We start from the raw sequence: 22,852 nt of genomic DNA, 5'->3' as shown, positions 1-22,852 counted from the left end.
ATTTACCTGAATCTCTGTGCAACATTTTCTACTAATTCTGCAGGTCAATAAACACTAAATGCTCTCGTCACTCCTCACACTGCACCTGCTCCATCAGATCTACCAGCACTGCTCCCACCTTCTCTCAGGATAAGAGGTAGGTATACATCAAGACTCTGCTCTGTTCTGGCACCGAGGTGGTGGAATGAACTTCCCCAAGAAGAAGAAGTCACTGGTATCTTCAAATGCCGGTTGAAGACCTTCAGGAAGACCGAAAAAAACACTTCAACTAGCAATTATTTTCTCTGTTTGTTTTGTGTGTATTAGAAAAAAACCTGAACAGAGTTTTAAGTTAATGGTATCTAAGTCTGTACCCTAGTGAACCTGTTTTAATGTATTCATTCCTGGAGACTTCAAAGCACTTTTGCATGTCGCTCTGGATAAGAGCATCTGCCGGATGCTGTAAAAGTAAATAAAATTACTGCAGTTAGTTTTTCTGATACGGATAACAGAAGAAATGGCATAACGGATGCACCAAAGGAATGTCAGAGGAATCATTCAAGCATTGAATTAATATTCATTAATATGCAAAGCTGAAAAACTGAAAAGATTTTGATACAAATATCACTTTTCATGCTGTTGCTCATAGCAGAGAGCTTCTGAGGAGCCTCCTAGACTTTAGGAAAGTGTTGTGGGTAGATTTTGCTAATATTTTAATGCATAAAAAACATTTTTAAAAAGCATTTGTTCTTTTTATTTTTATTATTATTATTATTATTATTATTATTATTATTATTATTATTATTATTATTATTATTATTATTATTATGTAATATTTTTACAGTCTCAGAAAAAAACATTACCTTTGTAATTTGTCTCTAATTATGTTATTTCAGTGTTGAATATTAGGTATAAAATGCTTGGCTGGGACTAATCAAGCTAATATGCTACTTTCTAGTAAAATGCCTAAATGTCTCATCTGTCATGAAAAGTATCTGATTTTTAATCTACTACTGCCACCTAGTGACAAAGAGGGTGAGGTTAAAACAAAACTATTTTTGTATACTGGAAAACTGGGAAATGTCTCCATCTTGTGCTTATCTGAAGTAATGCAATTTCAACAGTTCTTCCACAGTCCTCACGAATCACGCTTTAGGTTTTCATAGCACACGTACCAGATAGAAAACAAATGTTTTCTCAAAAAAAAACAAAAAAAAAACGGTAGCAGTTGTTATTTAAAATAATAAAATTTTACAAACGAATAAACACTGTGATTCATTCAGCATTGCCCATGGTCATACTAAATAAAGTAAGGATGATGACCCGCCCCCGTTTCACGCCTCAGCCAATTAGATTTCGTCTTAGCGTCACGTTTATTATTATGCAAATATGTGATCCAGCTCAAATCACTGGCTCTTTAGCTGTCGTCAGTGAAGAGTATATATAAGTTTATATATTTTTTTTAATTACTTTGTTTACAATTTTAACTATTGTTGTCTGTTTAACTGTAAACGTTCTAGAAGTATGAGCGAATTGGGTTAAAGTATACGTTCCTGTGGTCGCTTAGTGATGGAGGGAAGATTGTGTTGTTGTTCTCTTGGTAACGGAGACTCGGGGCCTCGGTGTCAAGTACACTGATTTATGGAAACGTACAACTAAAAAAAATACAAGACGTTATTTTTAAAATACACCTGCATAGTCCTGGATACCCAGATTAGGGTAAGATAAGCTTTTAAAAACTTCTATGCTTCTCAAAAGTGTTTTATTGCAGTTTATTTTTTTTTTAAATTGCGCTTATTTTCGGTGACTTACGGTAACTATGGTTATTATTGAGTTATACTAATGTTGTACCGTGTTTTTATTGTATCTTGGTTTGACTGGTTATTAGTTGTCAAAACATTTACATGCCACTGATCAAGGTGGTAGTTTATCTTTGTGAGACTGTAAGTTATGTAATGAATTAATGATATAATATACTGTTGTGTTATTCTCTCAAAATAGAGGGGTTTTTTCCTTACCACTGGTAAAGATGGTCCAGATCTGGTATCTGATCAGGTCAAACTGGATTTTTCACAAGGATTCATTATAACTGTGGTTATTATTATCAATGAGGTCTAGTTGTGATCTTGTAGAATCTATTATTTATTAATAATATATTAATTTTTTTTTTAAAAAGGTCTCATCAATGGCATGATGAGAACAGTTCATGAGATAAAAGTTTATCAAGCATTCATTCATTCATTCATTCTTTCATTCATTCATTCATTTGTCTTCAGTATGCACTTTATCCTGGTCAGAAACAGATCATTTGGTGCCACACTTTAATACACATTGGCTGGACCTTGTGGAAATCGTGGAAGTGAAAACAAAAGCGTTGCAATCTTTTCATTCAAAGTTTTGCATTGATTGGATAATCCTAAACTTTTCATTTCTCCACCAAAGCCATTTTGTAGGAAAAAATAAAGATAGAGTAAATAATCCACCTTTTGTGTGCTCATTCAATTCGCTACTCATATTTCACACGCTTTCACCAAATCCTTGCTAAAAAATATCATCTGCCAAAAAATATCAGCCCAAACAGAGCGAAGATCCAGGGGTTGTTTTTCTCTGACTGTTACTGATAGGCTGCATGAATCTACAGACTGGGATAGAAAGAAATCAGCCCCAGCATCACTCCATTGTACCATCCTGTGTGTTGATACTTGGTCCCACAAAATAATCAGCCGTAAGTCACTTGTTGACAGCATATTATGCCGATGCCAAAAAACGCAGTAGGAATCTTGTAGTCACTTGTTGTACAGTATGATTGTATAAGCATGTATAGGGTCTGCCATTTGTATCCCACTGATAGTAGATTTACTATTGTATAAAGTGAAGGTCAAACATATTTGAACTCTTTTGAAGTGCATTTCACAACCACTTATGTGTAGTATGTTTTAGTTAAATAACCTCATCTATTAGTAAGACATATCTACTGTATATGTTGTAGCACTATGGAGACTTCTGTAATATATTGTAATTGTCCTGGTTCAGGTATATCATTGAGCAGTATTATTTTTTACAAATCTTTGTATAATGTTAACATTTTTGTACTTTTTGCAATATTTCTTATGTTCTGTAAAGCTGTTTTTAGACAATGTCCATTGTTAAAAGCACTATATACGAATACATTTGAATTTAATTGAATTATGAAGAACTAAATAAACCTGCAATTTGCTTGATTGAGTTGTAATCTGTGTTAAGAGGCTGAGGTTGAACACACTGTAGGTTTATAGGGCTAAAGCTGTTGTTCTACCAAACACACTTTCCCCTTACCAAGCATTATAATTAAATATTATAATTACATAAAAGTTCACTTGTTCATCTGTAACTAAGCACAGAACTAACATACCCTAGTTCTAGTGTTTTTAAGAGCTTTTTTAATCTTGTGTAACATCTGTAAAACAAGTGAGTTCCTGTTATTATTAGCATTATAGCAGCTATAAACATATGTTACCTCACCACACCCGAAGTGACAAGAACACGACAAAAAAATGCTTTACAAAGCTGTACCACTTTAGGCTCCTTCCATCAAATCAACTCAAAGAAACTCATTTAACAATATACAGTATCAACAATTCCATGTTTTTCTCTGTTAGCATGGAGTGTCCATGATGTCACTCAAGTCTTCGTGTATATAACCTATTACAACGTATTACAACAAACAAAAGTTGCACAGCAAAATATTCACACAGAAATGTGTTTTGGTTTGCGTCTCAGTCTGCGTCCTCAGCCGTGACCCTGGGACATAAGTAGCTTACATATAGCCGCTCGGCCTTACATACACGCTCTCTCAGCATTCGTTGGGTCTCATTGTTGTCGGATACCTTCTCCGTTTTAGCCACGACCGCAGAAGACTTTTTGACCTTCCAAGGCAGCCTGGAGAGTGTTACCAAGCAGGTAATTAGCATGTAACTCTTCAGCATATTTAGGATTAGCTATGTTTGGTCATGTGTGTTTCTAGCTTGTGTGGTTTTCATGCTGGTTGTCAGTCAAGAGATCCATAACAGTAGCGTACTGGGGTTAATAATCCTGGTACTTTCTACTTGCAGAGTTTACGTGATACTTTACATTCTTGCAGCTTGTTTGTTTAAAGCCAAGGTAAGGGTGTGTTAAGCAATTTCTTTCTTTCTCAGCTGGTAAATCAGTAAGAAGCTTATGTTTCAGTTCTTCCCTGACGTTATAGAGCATTATACAATAGTCTAGAGAATACCCTGATCATGCCGCTAGTCGATATGCCGCTATATATAATAGCTAACTGTTAGTGAAGCGAGCCAAACTCTTTTTATTAATCGTTGGTCATCTTTATCACAAACAGTAATGCCTCTTATCATTAGCATTTCATTGTATACCACAGACTTGTTGGATTCTTGATTCTAATTGTTGATTCATTTGCAGCAATGATAGATTAGACTGTAGTTTCAACTCTTAACTCAAAAAATGACTGATATATGTGCAGTATCTCACATCTCCAAGGGGTTCATTTGTTTGTTGTGTGTGTGTAAGTGTGATGATATCCTGTGATGGTTGTGACACGGTTCACAGTGTCCTTTGCCATGTGGACTCCAGGTAACAGTATGAGCCTGTGTATAATAAGCAGGTCAGAATGTGGATGGATGGATGGATGGATTTGAATTATCATCTATAATAAAGTTCCATGAGAAAGACACTTTATTTTCTAGGCCTTTTTAATCACACTGTACAACTCTTATAACCTAAGTAATATAAGTAACCTTTTGTAGACGTTCCGCAACATCCCATAATAAACCATTGTAACTATGAAGTGACCAAAAGTAGGATGTTAAATAAAAGTAATACTCAGCAAACCACTGAGGTGACAGACATCTAAAACATTACAGCACATGTCCCGAAGTGATTCCAACCCCTGGAGCAATACAGTGAAAAACCATCGTGCTGTATGATTGGCAGCGCTAATTTCAAGGAGCTGTGCTTTACAGTTACGTCTCTTGGGCTGCACAGGTTTCCTGCAAGGCGACTGTTTGTTTTCTTTCTGGCGCTTTTCAGACCTGTTTAATTGTGCTCAGTGGATTCGGTTACTCTGAATCGTGACACTTGTGAATATGACGATTGTTACCGGCTGTTTGTTTTTAGTTTTAACAAGCCGGGCTTTATGTCTGTGTAGGCGACAGTAATAATAATAATAAGAAATGTAACTGAATGGTATTCATAAAAAATAATAATAAAGATTCACATCGTGTGGCTTTTCTTTTTCAGATTTGTGTTACATCACCTGTTCAGACCAGGACGTTGCCATGACGGTGAAGACAGACTCTGACATGGCAGGTAGTAAGTGGACCAGTAAGCTACAAATGCACTTTGTCCATCCAGAGTAAAAGGCAGATAAAGGAAGCGAGGGAAATGGAGGGAAAAAGAAACACCACCAGAGTGCGTATACGTGCCTGGACTCCTGCCTCGGGATACTCTTCACCGCCGAGCCCGGTCAGCTCACAACTCAGCTGGGACGAGGGCAGAGACGAGGACTTCCAAAACCAGATGGATGAGAATGGTATCATTGGTCTGAGAGAGACACAAGAGGAGGTAGGAATGTTAAGTAGGTCTGACATGCTACATACACTAGACGTACTGTAAGTGTGTAGTGCACTGTATATTATGTCATTTGGGACACAACCTATGTCATTCCTGTCCGGTTGAGGTATCAGGTACATATACAGTGTAATAGTGTCAGTTACACCTTTAGTTCATACACTTTTTCACCACTCCATCAGGTTGCCCTTCCATATACAGTGCCTTGCATAAATATTCACCCCCTTTGAACATTTCTACATTTCTTACTACTGTACCTCACCTGGGATTTTGAGCTTTTCCTTTACAGAATGTTTACATTTTATTTAGAAGTCAATTAAATAAAACGCATACAGTTATATGCATAAGTGTACACACCTCCCTGTGTCTAACCACCATACGGTTACCTCTGACCATAGGTGGTCCTGACCTGCAGCCAGAAAGGGACACTGATTACACCTGACACATATTAGACCTTCAAGGTGATAATAAAGTAAAAATAAATACCTATTGGTTTTTATAAATCCTAGAATCGCTGCTGTGCCTGATGCACTAATAGCAATGCAACACCGCTGGGCATGCAATGCCATCTAGTTCTGTGAAAATAAAATCTGTAACCATCTTTTCTTCCACTTAGACTTCAGAGCAAGAAGACGAGGTTGTATTAGAAGAAGAAGAGGACATGTTATCAGATGTTGATACTCCAGAACCTGAAGATGGTCCATCTCCAGTGCTGGAAGATCTCAGCTATCACCTGAGTGAGCTGCTGGATTCAGAGCCCATAGGAGATGACTCTCTCTCACCCAGACACAGTACCAGCCTTTTTATTATTTACTTATTTTTTTCTTATTTACTTTATTTATTTATTTAATTTATTTTAGAAAAGCTTTTCCTGTCATTAAAAAGCTTGTTTTCTAGGGTTGCTACTAAGGTCTTAAGTGATGATCACTATCACAGTCCATCTATCAACTTAACGTGGTTTTATTAGACCGCTTTTTTTTTATTCTACACTTCATACATTTTAACCATTTCTTTTTACATTCAGTGTTGTGGAACATCCATGCATTAATTCCTCACTTTTTTTTCAGACAATGTTGAGTGTAGTGTTTCTCTGGAAGACTGGAGTGACGATGATGATGATATTGATAATGAAGAGAAACTTGATGAAGAAGATGAAGAGATCTTTAACATCCGCAGACCCATATTCCCACATTCGAGAAAAGATAGAGATTTCATTTCAGGAATTCCACATGAAGAGACTGAGGTTGGAGGTTTAACAATGGTTAAGCTGCATGGAGACGAGTCGGATCCTCTCGAAATGAATATAGTGCCTCGGGATAACTGGACAGACAGCTGTGATATCACCAGTCATGAAGGAATGAATAATACCAACAAATCTGAAATAGCAGATTTAGGAACTCGCACACCATCCCAGAACAGTTGTGATGAGAGGAGCCATGCGTCTTCCTCACCCTCCTTCAGAAACGCTCCTCAGTCCCATATCCATCCTCACATCCCAAAACTGACTTTACATGACGAGGCGAGTAACCATGGGATTGCAGATGAAACGTACGCAAAGCTACCTGGGACTTACAGCCTTCGACTCAGACACAGCCCTAGGACTTACCCACCTGTCAGAGCAGTGGAGGAAGAGAAAGAGCCTGTTCCTGCACCGAGGAGCTTTAATTCAGAAAATGGTTTACCTGCTGGACCTCAGGAACGTCACCATCAGGATCCTATCTCCACTCTTCAACAGATAGATTCTACACCACAGATGGATCACTCATCTTCCAACTCATCTGCAAAGCCTACAGCTAAAGATTTCACATCTGGACACAGGATACACCACAGACCCCCTAAGATCTCTCAAACTGACCTGAAAGATGTGAGGTAAGTGGTGAGGTCAGGCCTCTGTAACCTATACACCCATAACAGCTGTACAAACAATCCAGATGAGGTACTTAAACTCACATATCTGTGGGGCAATGTGACCTACAGTACTGTATAACCTTCGGCTGGGCATTAAACGTGTCGTAAATAATTTGCATCTGAAACCAGTTGTTGCCAGATGTGCTGTGCTGCAAGAACCCAGAGAAAAACATTACTCAAAAGGGGACCCATCCTCACTTGATTACACGCAGAAATTAAGCAAAAATTTGTCGTATCTAGGTGAGGATACAGTATTTACCGAAGCCACAGTGAGACCTTAAGGGCTAGAAGTGTAGATCTTTAAGATATCCATGTGGGGCTGTCCACTGCAGCATAAGGTGAGGCACATCAGGATGAATCAGATAGGTCAGGATTTGCATGACATGCAGCACAAGTGCATATAAAACCATGAAATTAACTCTGCTCTTAGCTGGACAGAGTCTCAGCCATATCTCACCGCCTTAAAAGTCATCTCATAAGGCACACATGGTTTCAACAAAGAAGGTTCAAAGCTCACATGCGCTCATAAACGTCCACTATAAATCCACACTGAATTAGTTTGTATTGTCTTTGCCTTCTCAGGAATGGCCAGCTGAGTCACCCGTTACCAGATTTTTCCAAAGTAGAGCCCAGAGTTCGTTTTCCCAAAAGCAGATACACTCCCCCGAAGAGTCGCAAGCCCCCTCACAAAGAAAACTCGAAACTTGAAGCTCCTGTCCTGTTCAAATCCCCTGCTGACATTGTGAGAGAAGCTCTGTTGAGTAATTCTGAAGGGCCCTCGGATTCCGTAGCCTCCACACACTCCCAGAAGCCATTGAAGACTACAACGCCCGAGCAGTTTCGCTGCCCTCTGCAGGCCAGCGCTATGGTGCAACAGCTTCAGGTACGACCAAACCGAGAGAACCAAATTTTCAGCTCTAGTGTTTTGTTTGTCTGAATGCACAAATACCCCATCGGTGATTATTTGCTAATTAATGCATCACTTACTGTATTTTGTTACCGATGTGGCTCGAAGCATAAAATACAATTTTTCCCACTCTGATGGATCCCACAAGCATCTCGTTGTGACTGTAGCTACAACAATAAAATTTATTCAGATTGTCGAAAATCACTGCCTCTACACAGGGGGATGGGGATGTCACACATTTTGTCTTCCTTTCTTTTTTAGGAGGATTACAATAGGCTTCTAACAAAGTATGCAGAAGCTGAGAATACAATTGACAGGCTACGTTTGGAAGCCAAGGTAGGATGTTCCTTTTATGTAGGTTTTTACGACCGAAAAACAAAAAAATTTTAATAATACATTTGAGACCTGTATGAAAGAGAGAAAAGATTGCATATATCAGATTGCTACATCTCCTGTATGCTGTTTGATATCTGAAGATGAAATATATATAGACTCTTTGTTCTGCATGTGATCACAAGGCAGCTTTTCAGTGACTCTCATGACCCTGCAAATCACATGCCCCAATCATTCTCACCCTTGTGCCGTTTCACACTGATAAACACTCCTGTTTCGTGTTCCTGTGTTTTTCTGTGTATCACAGTCAAGCTTCTGTTGACTTACTGTCTTGCGTCACGGTCTGTACACTCGCTCACAGGTTGCACTTTTTTTTTTTTTACTATTTCGGTGTTTGTTTGTTCCTTTTCCACATTGTACTTGCATTCACTGCCTCTGTGATTACCCGACAGTGAGAGCGGAAAAAAAGTAGTGTCACTCTGACATTGTGTAATAAAGCTGCTGTGCACGTTCCGTAGTGTTGTGTTACAACCTAGAAGTGAAACTGAACAAATTTGTACCTTCAGATATGAATGAAATCACAATCATAATTAAGTCAATACTGGTTACAGGTTGTAACACTAATAAATGCAGCAAAAGCCAAGAATAGTGAATATTTATTTAAGAATAGTGAATATTTTATTTTATTAGGGTTATTTAATCCTAACCCTATGTCATCGACTGACCTTTCATATTAGTAGGGAACACTACAGTGCACTAACTTACAGTATCGTAACACAGTTAGGAATTTCACTGACAAGGGGACCAAAAGGACACGATGACGTAGATAGATTATGGATCTGATCCGGTGGTTCTATTTTACAGACCCAACACTTGCAGTAATTTTGAATTTTATAGCACTCAGTCTCTCGGTTGCTGTTTATCCATCTGGCTGGGTTTATTGTTGTGCTAATTACAAGGAGCTTACCCCCACATGCCCTGGCCATCTGTCCATCCTTTTATAGGTATAAGGATGAAGGATTTAAGCGTTCATTCTAACGAGACACCACAGTGGTCTGTGTTCTACACTTTCTTAGTGTATTCTGAAAATAGTAATCTGAATAAAATAGGTAGTGATCCTGTAACATTGTATTTGCTCAGTGTAACGTATATATCAGAGAGAGGAAGGCTGCTGGATTACTCAAAGCACAAGGGTCACATAGGGGTAAACGCTGGTGTGATATTGTGTCAGAATGTTTTATTTTTCTGCCACTTCCTATTCAGACACGACGGGCGGCAGAGACACACAATATGGAGAGTGTGTGCTTGTGTATTTCCCTTTCATTTTGTGTATACACATAGTCCTGTTTTTGGACAGCTTTCAGTCTCTCCTATTTGCGGACCATTTATTATACATTATCTAACTGATTTGGGCGCTAGGTTGTGGTCAATCTCTGCAAAGAAGGTTTATACACGGAGGCTCTTCTCTTATCCAGTTTGATCATTCTGGCTCTAAGGTACAGCTCGGTATGGCATTGTAGGCACTTCTGCATCAGTACATCTTATGATCAAATAACAGACAATGTAAAGGAAAGCAACAGCTGTCATGTATGTGTGATTTGTCAGGTATGCCTACACTCGGATCCTCCCAAACCCAGCCAGCATGTACTGTCAGGTGTTCTGAGGGAGGGGTCAAAGGTTATATCCCTGAGTTTCCCCCAGGCTCAGAGGGCAGAGCTGGGCATCGATGCTGTCCAGCCGACTCAGCAAAGGCTCAGTTCAGGTGAGAGCATCTTTAACACACATCCTTTTTTTTTTAGTTAAAGAAGCATATTAAACTTTAGATTTGTTATCCAATTGAATTGAATTAATTTACAATTTTTATGTCATAAAAGCTACCAGAGCGACACCCAATCGCCCGTCCTCTGTGGAGTCTTTTACTTCCAGCTGGAGGGAATCTCCTACTGCACCTCCACTAACTGAAGCACTCTCCAATCAGATGGCGAGATTTCAGATACAGGTGTTGACATTAAATTCCTCCGTTCTCTCAGCGTTAAAGTGTAGACTAGAAGTTGTTCATTTTTACCATTTAGTTTTTTCTGTATCAAACAAAATACTGTTAATTGCTAAATGGCATATCGATTGCTAAAAAATGACATTTCCAGACAGATTTCAGTGTATCTGTCTTAGCATGGAAGCTCATGTCCATCCACAGCACTCTCCTTATAGCTCTTATAGAACTGCCTGGCTTTTCGAATTTGATACCAAACAGCAGTGACATGTGGCGGTATTAATTAACTAGATTATAAAACCCCTAAAGAATCCTTAATGCACATAACTTATGTCCAGTTGCTAACTATGATTTATTTCTTTTTGGTGTAAATGAAATGAGTTGGGGGGCACGGTGGCTTAGTGGTTAGCACGTTTGCCTCACACCTCCAGGGTTGGGGGTTCGATTCCAGCCTCCGCCTTGTGTGTGTGGCGTTTGCATGTTCTCCCCGTGCCTTGGGGGTTTCCTCCGGGTACTCCGGTTTCCTCCCCCGGTCCAAAGACATGCATGGTAGGTTGATTGGCATCTCTGGAAAATTGTCCCTAGTGTGTGTGTGTGTGTGTGTGTGTCCTGCGATGGGTTGGCACTCCGTCCAGGGTGTATCCTGCCTTATGCCCGATGATGCCTGAGATAGGAACAGGCTCCGCGTGACCCAAGAGTTCGGATAAGCGGTAGAAAATGAATGAATGAACGAATGAACGAATGAAATTCTAATTTGTTCTAATTTGACCTGTGTTGAATGTGATCATTGTTTTGCTCAGATTAATGAGTTTGAGAAGCTGCTAAAGAGTCGCAGACTTCAACCTTCTGAGCAGGCACAGGTATCATCATCATAATAATCAATCATATATATATGTATGCGATGTTGTCTGCCGTCTAACACATTATTGTTGCACACAGGGGTTGTCTCAGCTGACTCAGGGTCAGGAGTCGATGGAAAAGGCTTACCTTGCTGCACGTGAAAAGCACCAACAAGTGCAGAGGCAAACAGGAGGGAAGTCACAAACCTTTGACCCTGACAGGTGAATACTGAGCACTTTATGTAGATATGTATTCTGCAACATATTGGAACATAAGCCTTATTTCTATATTGTGCTTTGTATTTTAGGGAACTCGAAAGTCTGATATTTCAGGCAGGGATACAACTGGAGGAACTGAAGGAGTGGATAGAAGAGACTGAACATGTTCAGCTCACAGAAGCTACTCCAAGCAACCCCACTCATGCCCTTCAGCCCTTCGTGTCACTGAATGAGACAGAGCCGCAGCCTGAGGTACTTAAACTCTGTCATTGACCTACTCACACATCTGTAGGGCAATGTAACCTACTGTATAACCTTTGATTGGGCACTAAACGTGTCGTGAATAATTGGCATCTGAAAGTGAGGCGTCGAAAAAAAATTAAATGCAGGTTTCAGTGTGAACACAAGGTGGTGGTGTGGAAAGGCAACGACATTCTGGTTTTCTCCCTGCGTAAGTAAGTCGAGTGGTTTGACGAATAAAATTTAAGAGTGCTTGTGATTTAATCCGCAACTCATTGATATTTTACGTAATTTAATTAGCTAAGTAACATTAGCTAAGATTAGTAATGTCATGCTAGATTACCTTTAATTAAAGTGATGAAGAAAATGTACTAGATGAAAAACCTGTAACCTTATTTAGAATGTTATGAAGATGCAAGAAATAGAGGAAATGTCTCTGAACAGAACCCAGCCTGTGCGGCTCATGAAGAAGTCATAGTCGGCGTGGAGGTGAGTTCCGTCAGTGGGGAGAGTGACGGAGAGAAAGAGGAAGGTGAAGAAGACATGCTTCCATCTGTCCTCCATCCCCTCAAACACAAACATCGACGTGTGGAGAAAGACTTTAGCAAGCTGATGGACAAGTAAGAGCTTTATGACCCTGGCCTGTAAATTCTGTACCTTCTGTTTAGCAGTTCTGTTTCAATCCAGACATTTTATTCTTGATCCTCAACTCTGTTCAAGTAACATAAGTACTTCACACATGCATCAATGTTTAATACACTGTGGAAAAAGAGCATTATACTGCACAAACACACCTATCTGAATGTTAGACATTTATGAGACTGTACTGTTTTTTGCCCCATGCTCAGCTACCAGGACTTCAGAGATTTCTCCAAGCTGCTGGACGGAGACCAGGCTCAAGTGGATCACAATTCCCTGGAGTTACGAGATCTTTCTCCTCACCCAGCCAGGATTGCTAGGATAGAGAGTAAACAGCAGCAGAGGAGTGAAAACAAGCGGCACGCAGACAAACCTCTCCCGTCGTGAGTCCGGTCTCAAGTTACCAGAAAAATAATCAAAGCTTTAACGCATTTCAGCTCCTCAATACCATTGACATGTAAAAACTGACTGTTTACTCTGGCTGTCTCTCTTTCTCAAAGAGTGCCAGTGGCAGACTCTCTCTCAGGCCCTTCTGCTAGCTCACATGTGTGTAAATCCATGGAAACTCTCCCAGAGGCCTCAGTCCCAGCTTCAGAATTACCAAGGAAACAGGGCAGTAGAAGAAGTGCTACAGATAGCATAAAGTCCCACAGCAGCCAGGGAAAGAGTGCAGCCATGGGAAAAGGGGTCTCTAAAGAGAATGACAGAGCCTTGAGAACACAGCTTCAGGTCAGTACAAGACTTCAGAGATACAGTGGGACAAATGTAAGACTTTTATTACATTATACTTCAGAATTAGTACATCATAAGAAAATTCTAATCAATTCAAATCAAGTAAATTTACTTATTTAATTCTACTCAGTCTTCAGAAACTTTGACTATAGACTTTGGATAATAAATATGATTTTGCACATCCTTTACTACACAAAAGAGGCAGATAGATGTTGCCACACAATCCTGTAATTGATACAAAAACATAAGAAGTGAAAGATATAATTAATGATAATCAGGTCAGAATAAAAGGGTTTAAAACAGTTATTAAGGATGACTTCCATAACACCAAGCTGTTTGGGTGAGCGGCACAGAATAATCTGTTGTTAAGAGCAAATCTCAAAATCAGAGCCTGAACTGAGGACCTACATTTGTATTCTTCCTCTCACTCACATTTTACAGCATTATTCGTTTCATAGATTTTTCTTTATTTGTTTTTATGAAGACTACCAGTGTTTTCACTGTATTCCATTATATTAAACTTCTCAAAGAAAGTCAGACTTCTAGAAAGCTATAGAATCTTTGTGCTTCTGGGAACGCTGTAGGATGGTGTGGTAACTCCAGAAACAGATAGTGGGTTCTTGGGCTCGGAGAGCAGTCGACTCACACCTGCAGCACAAAGCCCTGTCCAGCGGAGGGCAGCATTGAGGTGTGTTGTGCTTCTATTTCAGCTCTTCTCACTTCATCTATTATTGTCCATAGTCAGAACGTTCTTTTTTTGTTTGCTGTTGATTTTTCATGTTTTAGGCAGACTGCACTGTGTGTGTGTGTGTGTGTGTGTGTGTGTGTGTGTGTGTGTGTGTGTGTGTGTGTGTGTGTGTGTGTGTTAACTCCACCTTCTCTTCCTGTTTCCTCCAGGGCGACAAGGCCATCTGTCACACAGGAAAAGTGCAGAATAAATCCTGATTCTAGTGCTTCAACACACACACAGCCATCTTCAGATGCCTCTAGAGCCCATGTCATTGCCTCTGGAGATGCTCCAGGGTCCTTGGGGAGAAGAGGAGGGGCAAGGATGCATCACAATCCCAGTTCATCTGCCTCCAGCTCCCCCCTGCGCTGGCCTAGTACACCTCTCCAGCCATGGCCTAGTAGTGTCATTAGCGAGCTGGAGCAACAGAGCGAATGTGGTAAATATGTGTTGAGGCTTGTACATTTTACCAAATAGGAACAGGTCAGGGACTAAAGAGTTCACCTGGAGACATATAATTAGGTAGATTCCGGGTTGTACGGTATGTTTCATATCTTCGTATTTCTTTTCCTGCTCACTGACTTCTCTCATCCATTTGTCTTTAGCCCATTCCTTATCAGAAGATGGAATACGACAGGATGACCAACAGACACAACCGACCAATCAGGATCCCCTTTATCTCAGAAGCTCCTCCTTCACTGCACCCTATCACCATGGTGACCACCTCAATGCCCAAAGTTCTGGGCAGCTTGTGAATCACCAGTGAGTCTGTTTGTAGCTGCCATAGGCACGGTAACACAGACAAGCCAAGATTTATGCCTGCTGCAGAGTGGACACTGAAAGGAGTGCACTGCAGTATATTATTATGGGGAAAAGTCCCCAGTGGAGTAATGAATATTATTTAAGCAATAATTTTTTTTAACTGTGTCATAAAAATTAAATTCAGTCTGATTTACTGATGCAGAATGGAACATTTAAAGACATCTGATATACACATTTATAAATATAAGTACTGTATGTAGGATGCGGCTTGACTGACAAACATGTGCTTAAGGAATTAGGGATTGTAATTTTAAATGGAACGTCTTCTGTTGTTTTTTACAGTCGTTGAGAGTTGATAATCTTGAGGAACATAATTGGGGAGGTATTTTAATAACTGCTTTTACCACATGTCGTGTGAAACTGCATGGAGTGGTATGGACCCTAAAAATAAAGCATGCTGAGTGTGGTTCATTTATCTATACCACATATTACATCACATGTCACTTGGGCTCTGCACCATGCTGTATTTTAGCTATGATTCAATTCTACACATCTATAAACTCTTTGTGTTTCTATATCTGTCTTTTCTTTTTTTAGTGAGGCCATCGAGTCTCTTCAGGCAGAGGTGCACAGACTCAGAGAGCACTTAGAGGGAACTCTCAGGACAGCCGGTCCTCTCCATCGTCTGAGGGCAACCCATTCTCCCTCAAAAGACATTAGAGACCATACACTTCCTCACACATCTACACCTCATCCACAGCAGCGTGATTTCAGGTATCTCACACTTTACCTTGGACAAACCTAGACAGAGGACAATGTTCTGAATACTTCACATTGATACACGGTGTCCTTCAGAATAGTACAGAATTCTGTCGGCAAGTACCTACTGTACAGCAAAATCATCACCTTGTGACTGTGACGCCATACCGCAGCCTATAAAAGGTTGCTGTCACGCTTAACGTGTTTTCCCATCTTTGTCTTGTGAATTATTTTTGCTGGTTATTTTTTAAATTGTACCATTGCCATTGTTGTCTGTCTGCGAGTAGAACACCTTCTATAACCATTTACAGAGCCATGACTGGCTGCAGTGCCCTCTAGGAAGAAAAAAGGTCAGTTCTTTGCTGCGTTGTGAAGGCAGGGAGAGAAATATGCTGCTATTGGAGCGTTCTAATGGGCAGAGAGTAATGCAGCAGCAGTGAACATGCTGCCGACCGGTTTTAAGACTGCCATTTGACCTAGCTAATCAATTGCGTTTTGTGGTATAGTCACCCAGGCGATTGACTGAACTCATTAAGGAGTCCACGTGTGTACTCAAAAGTACATATAAGGATATTGGTATAGGGCATGCATTGACAGAAACACAGTACAAACACACCACCCAAGACTGTCAGTGTCTAAACCTTGCTCTATTTTACAGACTGAATACTGCTTTGTTGCAGCTTGTACATGTATGCTCTGTGGTAATTTGAGTGATCGTCACCCTCAGTCGGAAGCAGTATTAACACTTTCTGTCTGGTGAAATGTGCTAATCAGAAATCATATACAATCGAAACCACATTGGCAGTCTGAAAAAAAAAAGAAATTGAACAGAAAGGTTTAAAGGATTAATTAAATGAATGCCAATGCCAGGCCCCATGGATCCTATGGGTTGAGTCGAATGGCCAGAGAACCATCATGGCATATCTGGCAAGCTTTTTAGGCTACCCAAACAGAGTCATGGTCACAAGTCGATGATTTTGCTATTAGTCTTCGGAAAGGAAGCAGGAAAACTCCAATAGTACTGAAGGAAGCCACACTGGTTGTCCTCCCGAGGTAACACACATAACCTTTTATTTCTATATGCAGGGAGAGAACGACTGCCAGCACGAGAGATCCAAGAGAGACTGTGAAGATTGAGCATGAGAAAACTATACCAAGAAGAAGATCAGCATCTGTGCCTCGCCTCAGACCAGAGCCAGATACCGGTGCGTACATTTAACAAATCTATCTACAGTATTGTAGCCTGTGTGTGATTGTCAGAAATTAAGTTCATGTACTGATTGAAACACACTTAATAGGGAAGAATTCATGGTTATGTACAGTATTACTATGAATCAGTATTTGATAACACTGTATTATGTGTGTATCTATTAATATATTTGCTGTATCTTGTTAAAAATACAGGTACAGATTCGGACCATACGCAGTTTAAAGCCATGACACCAGAGCACATCCCAGCATCACCTGTGATGATACAGACAACTCGGAGAGCGAGGGCTGAAACTAGACGAAGCCCAAAGACCACCTCAAATCGTAAGACACTGTTGTAGGCTATGCGCAGACTTTATCTGTAAGCTTGTGGTAATGCTTTCTGCTACAGATTAATTTTTTTTACATCAAGAATCAAATGAATATTAGTGTATTTTCCCCTAAGGCCAGAAGCATAGCTTATCAGCTGACAGATCATTTGTGAGAAATACTGGGGCTGAACCAGGAGGAAGGCCAGTACCTTTGTGTTCGAGCTGTATGGCAAGACGCAACAGAACCTCTGGATGTAAGAATTTTTTTTCCATTATGCGAGCCGTGCTTTGCTCATGTATTGTTTATTCAGTTATGCAATGTTCTTGTTTTTTTTGTTGTTTTTTTTGTTGAAGGTCAAGCAAGAAACGTTAGCTCACCTAGTCACACTCGTTACTACTCTGATCACTGCCCACTTTGTGGAGCAACAAAAACGGGTGAGAAATGACATTATTTATACTTCATTGCACTTTGAATCACACTAAAAATAATAAGTATAAAATAAAGTTTCTCAAACAGGTGTTTTGCATTATAAAGTGAGCAGGACCAAAGATTTCAATTTAGCAGACCAATGACAAAACAGAGGGGGTACGGTGGCTTAGTGGTTAGCACTTTCACCTCACACCTCCAGGGTTGGGGGTTCGATTCCCGCCTCCAAAGCTCTGACTGAACATACAGTATATCACCTACACTGCAGATGAAAACACTGCCATTACACAGAAACATGTATAAAGAATTATTATGAAGAATTATTTCCAAATTCAAAAGCTTTATTTGTAGGAATTCACCTCCTGCTGCTGTAAAAGTACTAAAATAGTCCTATCAGAAAGAGTTATAGTTATATTTTCTTTTCTTTTTTTTTTGCTTGCTAATGAAGAAGCACAGTTTATGCCACTGGGTTTATTGCTTTACGTTGCAATCTATTAAAATTAAATTGCTCTTTTTAGTTCTTTTTTTTATTTGGTCAGGGTTCAAACTAAATTCAAAATTCAAACGCAAGCCGCGTTTGACGGCCGAAATCGATTATTTTTGTGTGTGTGTGTGTAGCAGATTTATTTTTATTGGTTCTTCCCTCCAGGTCCGGTAGAATAAGTGAACTGTCTGCATGCAGGGTTACCAAAAATGTATCTATGTATAATCATTACTGATAACTGATTGCAGCAAACCAAAGCTCAGTGGCAAAGGAACTTCGGCCTGTGAGGTCCACGCGCATGCAGACAGGGGGCGTGTACCTGGCAGTAGCACCTCCTCCTCCTCCAGTGATTGGCAGTGTGCCTTTGCTCCAGTGTATGCAAGTCTGTCCTTCAGTCCTGTGAGTAGCTCAGAATAAGTATCTTCAGCTTTCAAAATCAGATCAGAGACTATAGTGTATTTAGTAAATAGGCACTAGTTTGAGAATGATGCCTGAGAGGATTGTATTTTATCGACATCTCTCATCTGTAGCAAAGTCTAAGACGTCAAAAGAACAATTAGACTAATTAGTATTAGTTTAAATGTGTATCTGTTAATAGTGCACTGGTTGTTATATTACACTATTCTAGAAAATCTTTTCGTTTGAAATGTTCTGTTTCGATCCTTGAACCTTGCTAAGCATTTGTAATGAATGCTAATTCGTTCCTGGCAGCTCAAAAACACAGGGTAGAAATAATAATTAGAATTGTGATCACAATTGTGTTCTCTGTGTATTTATGTACAATTGCATTCTTAGGCCTTGTTAGGAAAATCAGCAAAATCTTTTTTTTTTTTTTTGCTTCCAAAAATCATCAGCTGCTTTATTTACCCATGTCAGTATGAACACAAAGAAAGTCCAGCCATCTTGGAAACATTAGTCTTTAACATAGTACATACAGTACTTACAGTACACATGTTTTAAATCAACTTTGACCTCCTCTGTCCTACAGCTACTACTCCAGCCCTGTGGTTTCAGCCTCCTACCAAAAGCCTCTTTACATTTCACAGAGTGAAGGGAAAGGCTACAAGGGTCATCATATGCGGTCACACTCTGTAGATGCTCAGCGCGCTCTCAACCGCTCTCTGGGCCGCGCCATCGCCGCCGTCGGTAGCGTGAGAGAGATGTCTGAGCGCATGGTGAGCTCTCTTTCCTCGGGACTGCATCACATGAGCCCACTCGCAAAATCATGTACCTACTGACGCTCCCACCCTTCTATGTTGACCTCCAGAGAAAGCAGACTGCAGCTTGCAGGCTCAGCTTTCTTGACCTTACATGTGCACACTCATGACTTTAACTGTGGCAGCTGTACTGTAATAAGCTTCACGTATTGCACTGTTTACCGTAGTTTACACGCCCATTTTATGATCATTTTATAATAATTCCAATTTCCAATTTCATTGGAAATATCCAATTTCATTGGAAATATTATGCATAAGGTTTTTGTTGGTGTGTGTAGATTTTATACCTGGAAATATTCTCCTGCATTTCTTCACTAGGTTTTATCAGTACACTTCTGCACAGCTCTTTATTACAAAAGATTTTTGAAATGTGTTTTTTTAATGTGTTTGTAATAAATGAAATAATGGAAACCGCTGCTGAAATTAGGGGACTGTTAACAATTTAGGGGAATTGGTTCGTTTTATATTATTTATGGTACGTTTGTGACTTGCTTTGTGCCCTTAAAAGGAAATTTGAAAATGCAGGACATCATGAGCTCCAGAATGAAGCAATCCTAATTTGAATCCTAATGACGACGCAGCACCAAGAAAGGAAAGTTGGTGTGGGTTGAGACGGAGTTAATCACGCCGCTGTCAGTCAGAGTGACTAGTGATTCTGTGAGCTCGTGTATGTAAGAGTGTAAGAGGGTTGATAGCACTTTCCTCCAAGTGTCTTGCACTGAATCAGCATAAACAGGAGTCTTTAGCGATATGGAGGAAACGTGAGTTCGTCTTTACTAACGTTTGTCTAGAAATTGAAGAAAATGTAGTTTTTAGCTCTAACACTTCTGTGAGAGGGTGCAATTATATACATTTTCCTAGAATGTACACTTACCAATGTTCTTTCTAACTTGCGAACTTTTGTCTGCTCGATCAGTCCCTGCAGGATGTTGCAATCACACAGAAGAGCGCAATATACTTTTTTTTTTTAATTACCTCAGATTTTGCACATATTTGGGGCCTGTCATGTGACATCATCACAAAGCACATTCAGCATTGAAAGTCGCTTCAATTTATGCAAGTTAAACATTAGTACAGCTATCATAGAAAGGAATTACTTATTTATCTCCACTGGTATAAGTTTAATAGAAGAATCATGTGCTTACACCAATTCGAGTAGCTTTTTATAAAAAAAAATAAATAAATAAAAATAAAAATAAAGAAGCACAAAAATTTGCATTGCAAATTTTGAAAACAATCACAAAAAAAGTGAAATCCTGAAGGGACTGATAGAACATCAGTCTTACAGATTAAACCATAATAAATAAGACAACAGAGTGTAATATTAGTCATGTCCATCATCATAGAACAGTGTGGGAACAAAATTGATCCATATGCAGTTTAGGTACTGACCCTCTAAATCTACAATGATTCTGGAATTAATTTCTGTTTCGATTTTTGTGACAATATCCTGAAATTTTGTACTTTTGTATTTTGAATAAAAAAATAGTCCAATCATTTCTACAGTAATTCAGCATCTTCACTTTATTGACCTCGTCAGGGTTGTTGCCGCAGTTATATGGCTGCCTTCCAGAAAGTCCATATTGAAATTGAGTTGAAATTTCATATTTCTCTGTTTATATGTGTGTGGAAAAACCGACTGACTCGTTCCTGGAATGGAAGCCATTTTATTGGACGGTCTTATTACATCAGTACACATTGAGTTTTACTTTTGTTTGTGCTTCAACGCTTGCAAACATGAAATCCCAGCAAAGATAAAGAGGTTTAAAGACAGACTAACTTCTTTTTTTTTTTTTATATTTTCTCTGATAAATAAATTTGATATAAATGTACTCGACACACCCAGAGCTTTTACAACAGCAAACCAAAAAATATATAAATAAATAATAAAAATGGACAAGCATTCGCATCACAGAAAACTTGTAGTGCAATATACAACCTGGTCGCAGGAGCAGAGGAATAAAATAGAAATAGAAAGAGAAGGGGGTAAATAAAGAAGATGGGATTACATCTCTCTTTGCAAAGCCATTCACCAGTGGAAGAGTTACGTTGCACTAACAAACAAACAAATCAAATATAGATAGTTGTGGGGGGGTTTTTTGTTTGTTTTCTTTTGGGGTTTTTTTTTTTTGTTACTACTACAACTACAGCTCAAATATCACAACACATTGGCTTCGTATTATTGAAAGAAAAAAAATACTACTTCACAGTTAGAAAGTCAACAGGGAGACGTTATAACATCAACATATGGCATATATAACATCACACTACTCAGTGCATGGTCTGGTTAAACATGGTTTACTAGCCAATGATAAGACTTAATCAGACAGGATACAATACTGAAGTACAGCTGGCCCTTTTTTTCTGTTGAGAATATTCTTCAAACATTTGCAAGCAATGGCCTCTTGGACACTAAAACGTGAAATTCTCTGCAGAGCAATAAAACAAACAGTCCTGACGGGTAGATAGAGCCGGAGCCGAGGCCGGGCGAGGACATTTATTTGCATTCTGGAACTATTTACAATTTGACGTGACTCATTTTTTTTTCTCATCAACTGCTTTGCTTTCTCTCGTCAGCAGACGCTCAGTCAGTGTCAAAAATCCTTTTTTTCCCCACCTCCGATTTGAAAATGGCCACAACTAAGATTCCATGGCATGCAGGACTATGAATCTAAAACCAAAGCTTTCAGCATACGGCTTGAAGAACGACAGGAGTTTGTCATAAAGCAAGAGAAATGATACTGTATGACGACGATTTTACTCACATCCACACGGCCGCCCCTCCCCACCCACAACCATAACAAATCACAGCGACAATTTAAGATTCAACCGTTTACATTTACATTTACATTTCTGAGCATCCAATAGCAATATTAATATCAGTATTTGGTTCTTTCTGTTTCAGATGACCTGTGATATTTAAACCATATTTTTTGACAGTTTAAACATTTGCATCCATTGTAAAACATGAGAATACTTACAATGATTCTTTTGCTTTTCAACATATTATATATTTATGTATATTTATATATTTATATCTATATCTCTCTTTTTTTTAGTCAGTGTTTCCATTTGGGGTTTTTTTTTTTTTTTTTCTGTTACATTTTCTTTCAAGCAAGATGCATACACATTAATATAGGAGCGGGGGATTTGGGTGATCAGCTAGAAGAGAAAAGAGGGAGAGTTTTAGCTTGTCTGATCCTCGTCTGGTTTGTTCATGGCCTTGAGCGCGTCCAGGAGCACGGTAGGGGTGAAGATATGGGTCGAGCCTGCAGGAGTGACAGCACCCGTGGAGAAACAGAGAAAATAGTACACATCAGAATCATACAGGCAAGTTACTTCACCTCCGAATGTGTTTTCAGCTGTTATATCTATCTACACGTAAAGATCGTGTAACATAGCCAGCCGAATGGACGTAAAACTTTTAGGGAACTGTAGAAAAAAAACAAGGGACGATGACGTCTATCTTACGATTGTACGTCGTGGAAAATGTAAAGAGACAAAGTCACGATTCCCACACACGATGTGCACAGAATTAGCAAAGGCACTAAAACAGATGTAGGTCA

The 22,852-nt window shown here is 39.4% G+C and overlaps 2 protein-coding genes across 3 annotated transcripts in view; one reads left to right on the top strand and one right to left on the bottom strand.

Annotated features, from left to right (window-relative positions):
• Positions 1–1,376: 1,376 nt before the first annotated feature.
• akna (AT-hook transcription factor) lies at positions 1,377–20,824 on the top strand. Its single transcript, XM_027142384.2, has 24 exons — positions 1,377–1,698; positions 5,254–5,577; positions 6,200–6,374; positions 6,651–7,452; positions 8,074–8,374; positions 8,660–8,734; positions 10,337–10,493; positions 10,606–10,730; positions 11,522–11,581; positions 11,661–11,782; positions 11,869–12,031; positions 12,464–12,639; positions 12,868–13,041; positions 13,159–13,387; positions 13,975–14,078; positions 14,288–14,556; positions 14,723–14,879; positions 15,477–15,653; positions 16,725–16,843; positions 17,043–17,171; positions 17,293–17,412; positions 17,513–17,593; positions 18,318–18,468; positions 19,058–20,824. Exons 2-24 carry the CDS (start codon positions 5,398–5,400, stop codon positions 19,305–19,307), a joined length of 4,296 nt encoding a protein of 1,431 aa, XP_026998185.2. The 5' UTR covers positions 1,377–1,698; positions 5,254–5,397; the 3' UTR covers positions 19,308–20,824.
• Positions 20,825–21,376: 552 nt separating this feature from the next.
• Positions 21,377–22,852, bottom strand: part of stxbp1a (syntaxin binding protein 1a) — a 29,209-nt gene continuing 27,733 nt past the window's right edge. For both annotated transcript variants that reach the window (XR_003439957.2, XM_027142385.2), the window contains one exon: positions 21,377–22,555. Coding sequence is in view for 1 of the 2 variants with exons in the window: in XM_027142385.2 (XP_026998186.1) it covers positions 22,473–22,555 (83 nt within the window). In the remaining variant the exon portion in view is untranslated. The remainder of the gene's footprint in view (positions 22,556–22,852) is intronic.

The sequence above is a fragment of the Tachysurus fulvidraco genome, chromosome 21, assembly GCF_022655615.1.
Source record: "Tachysurus fulvidraco isolate hzauxx_2018 chromosome 21, HZAU_PFXX_2.0, whole genome shotgun sequence".
Classification (NCBI taxonomy): domain Eukaryota; kingdom Metazoa; phylum Chordata; class Actinopteri; order Siluriformes; family Bagridae; genus Tachysurus; species Tachysurus fulvidraco.
Note: the sequence above shows the minus strand (reverse complement) of the source record. Positions and strands in the feature narration are given on the sequence as shown.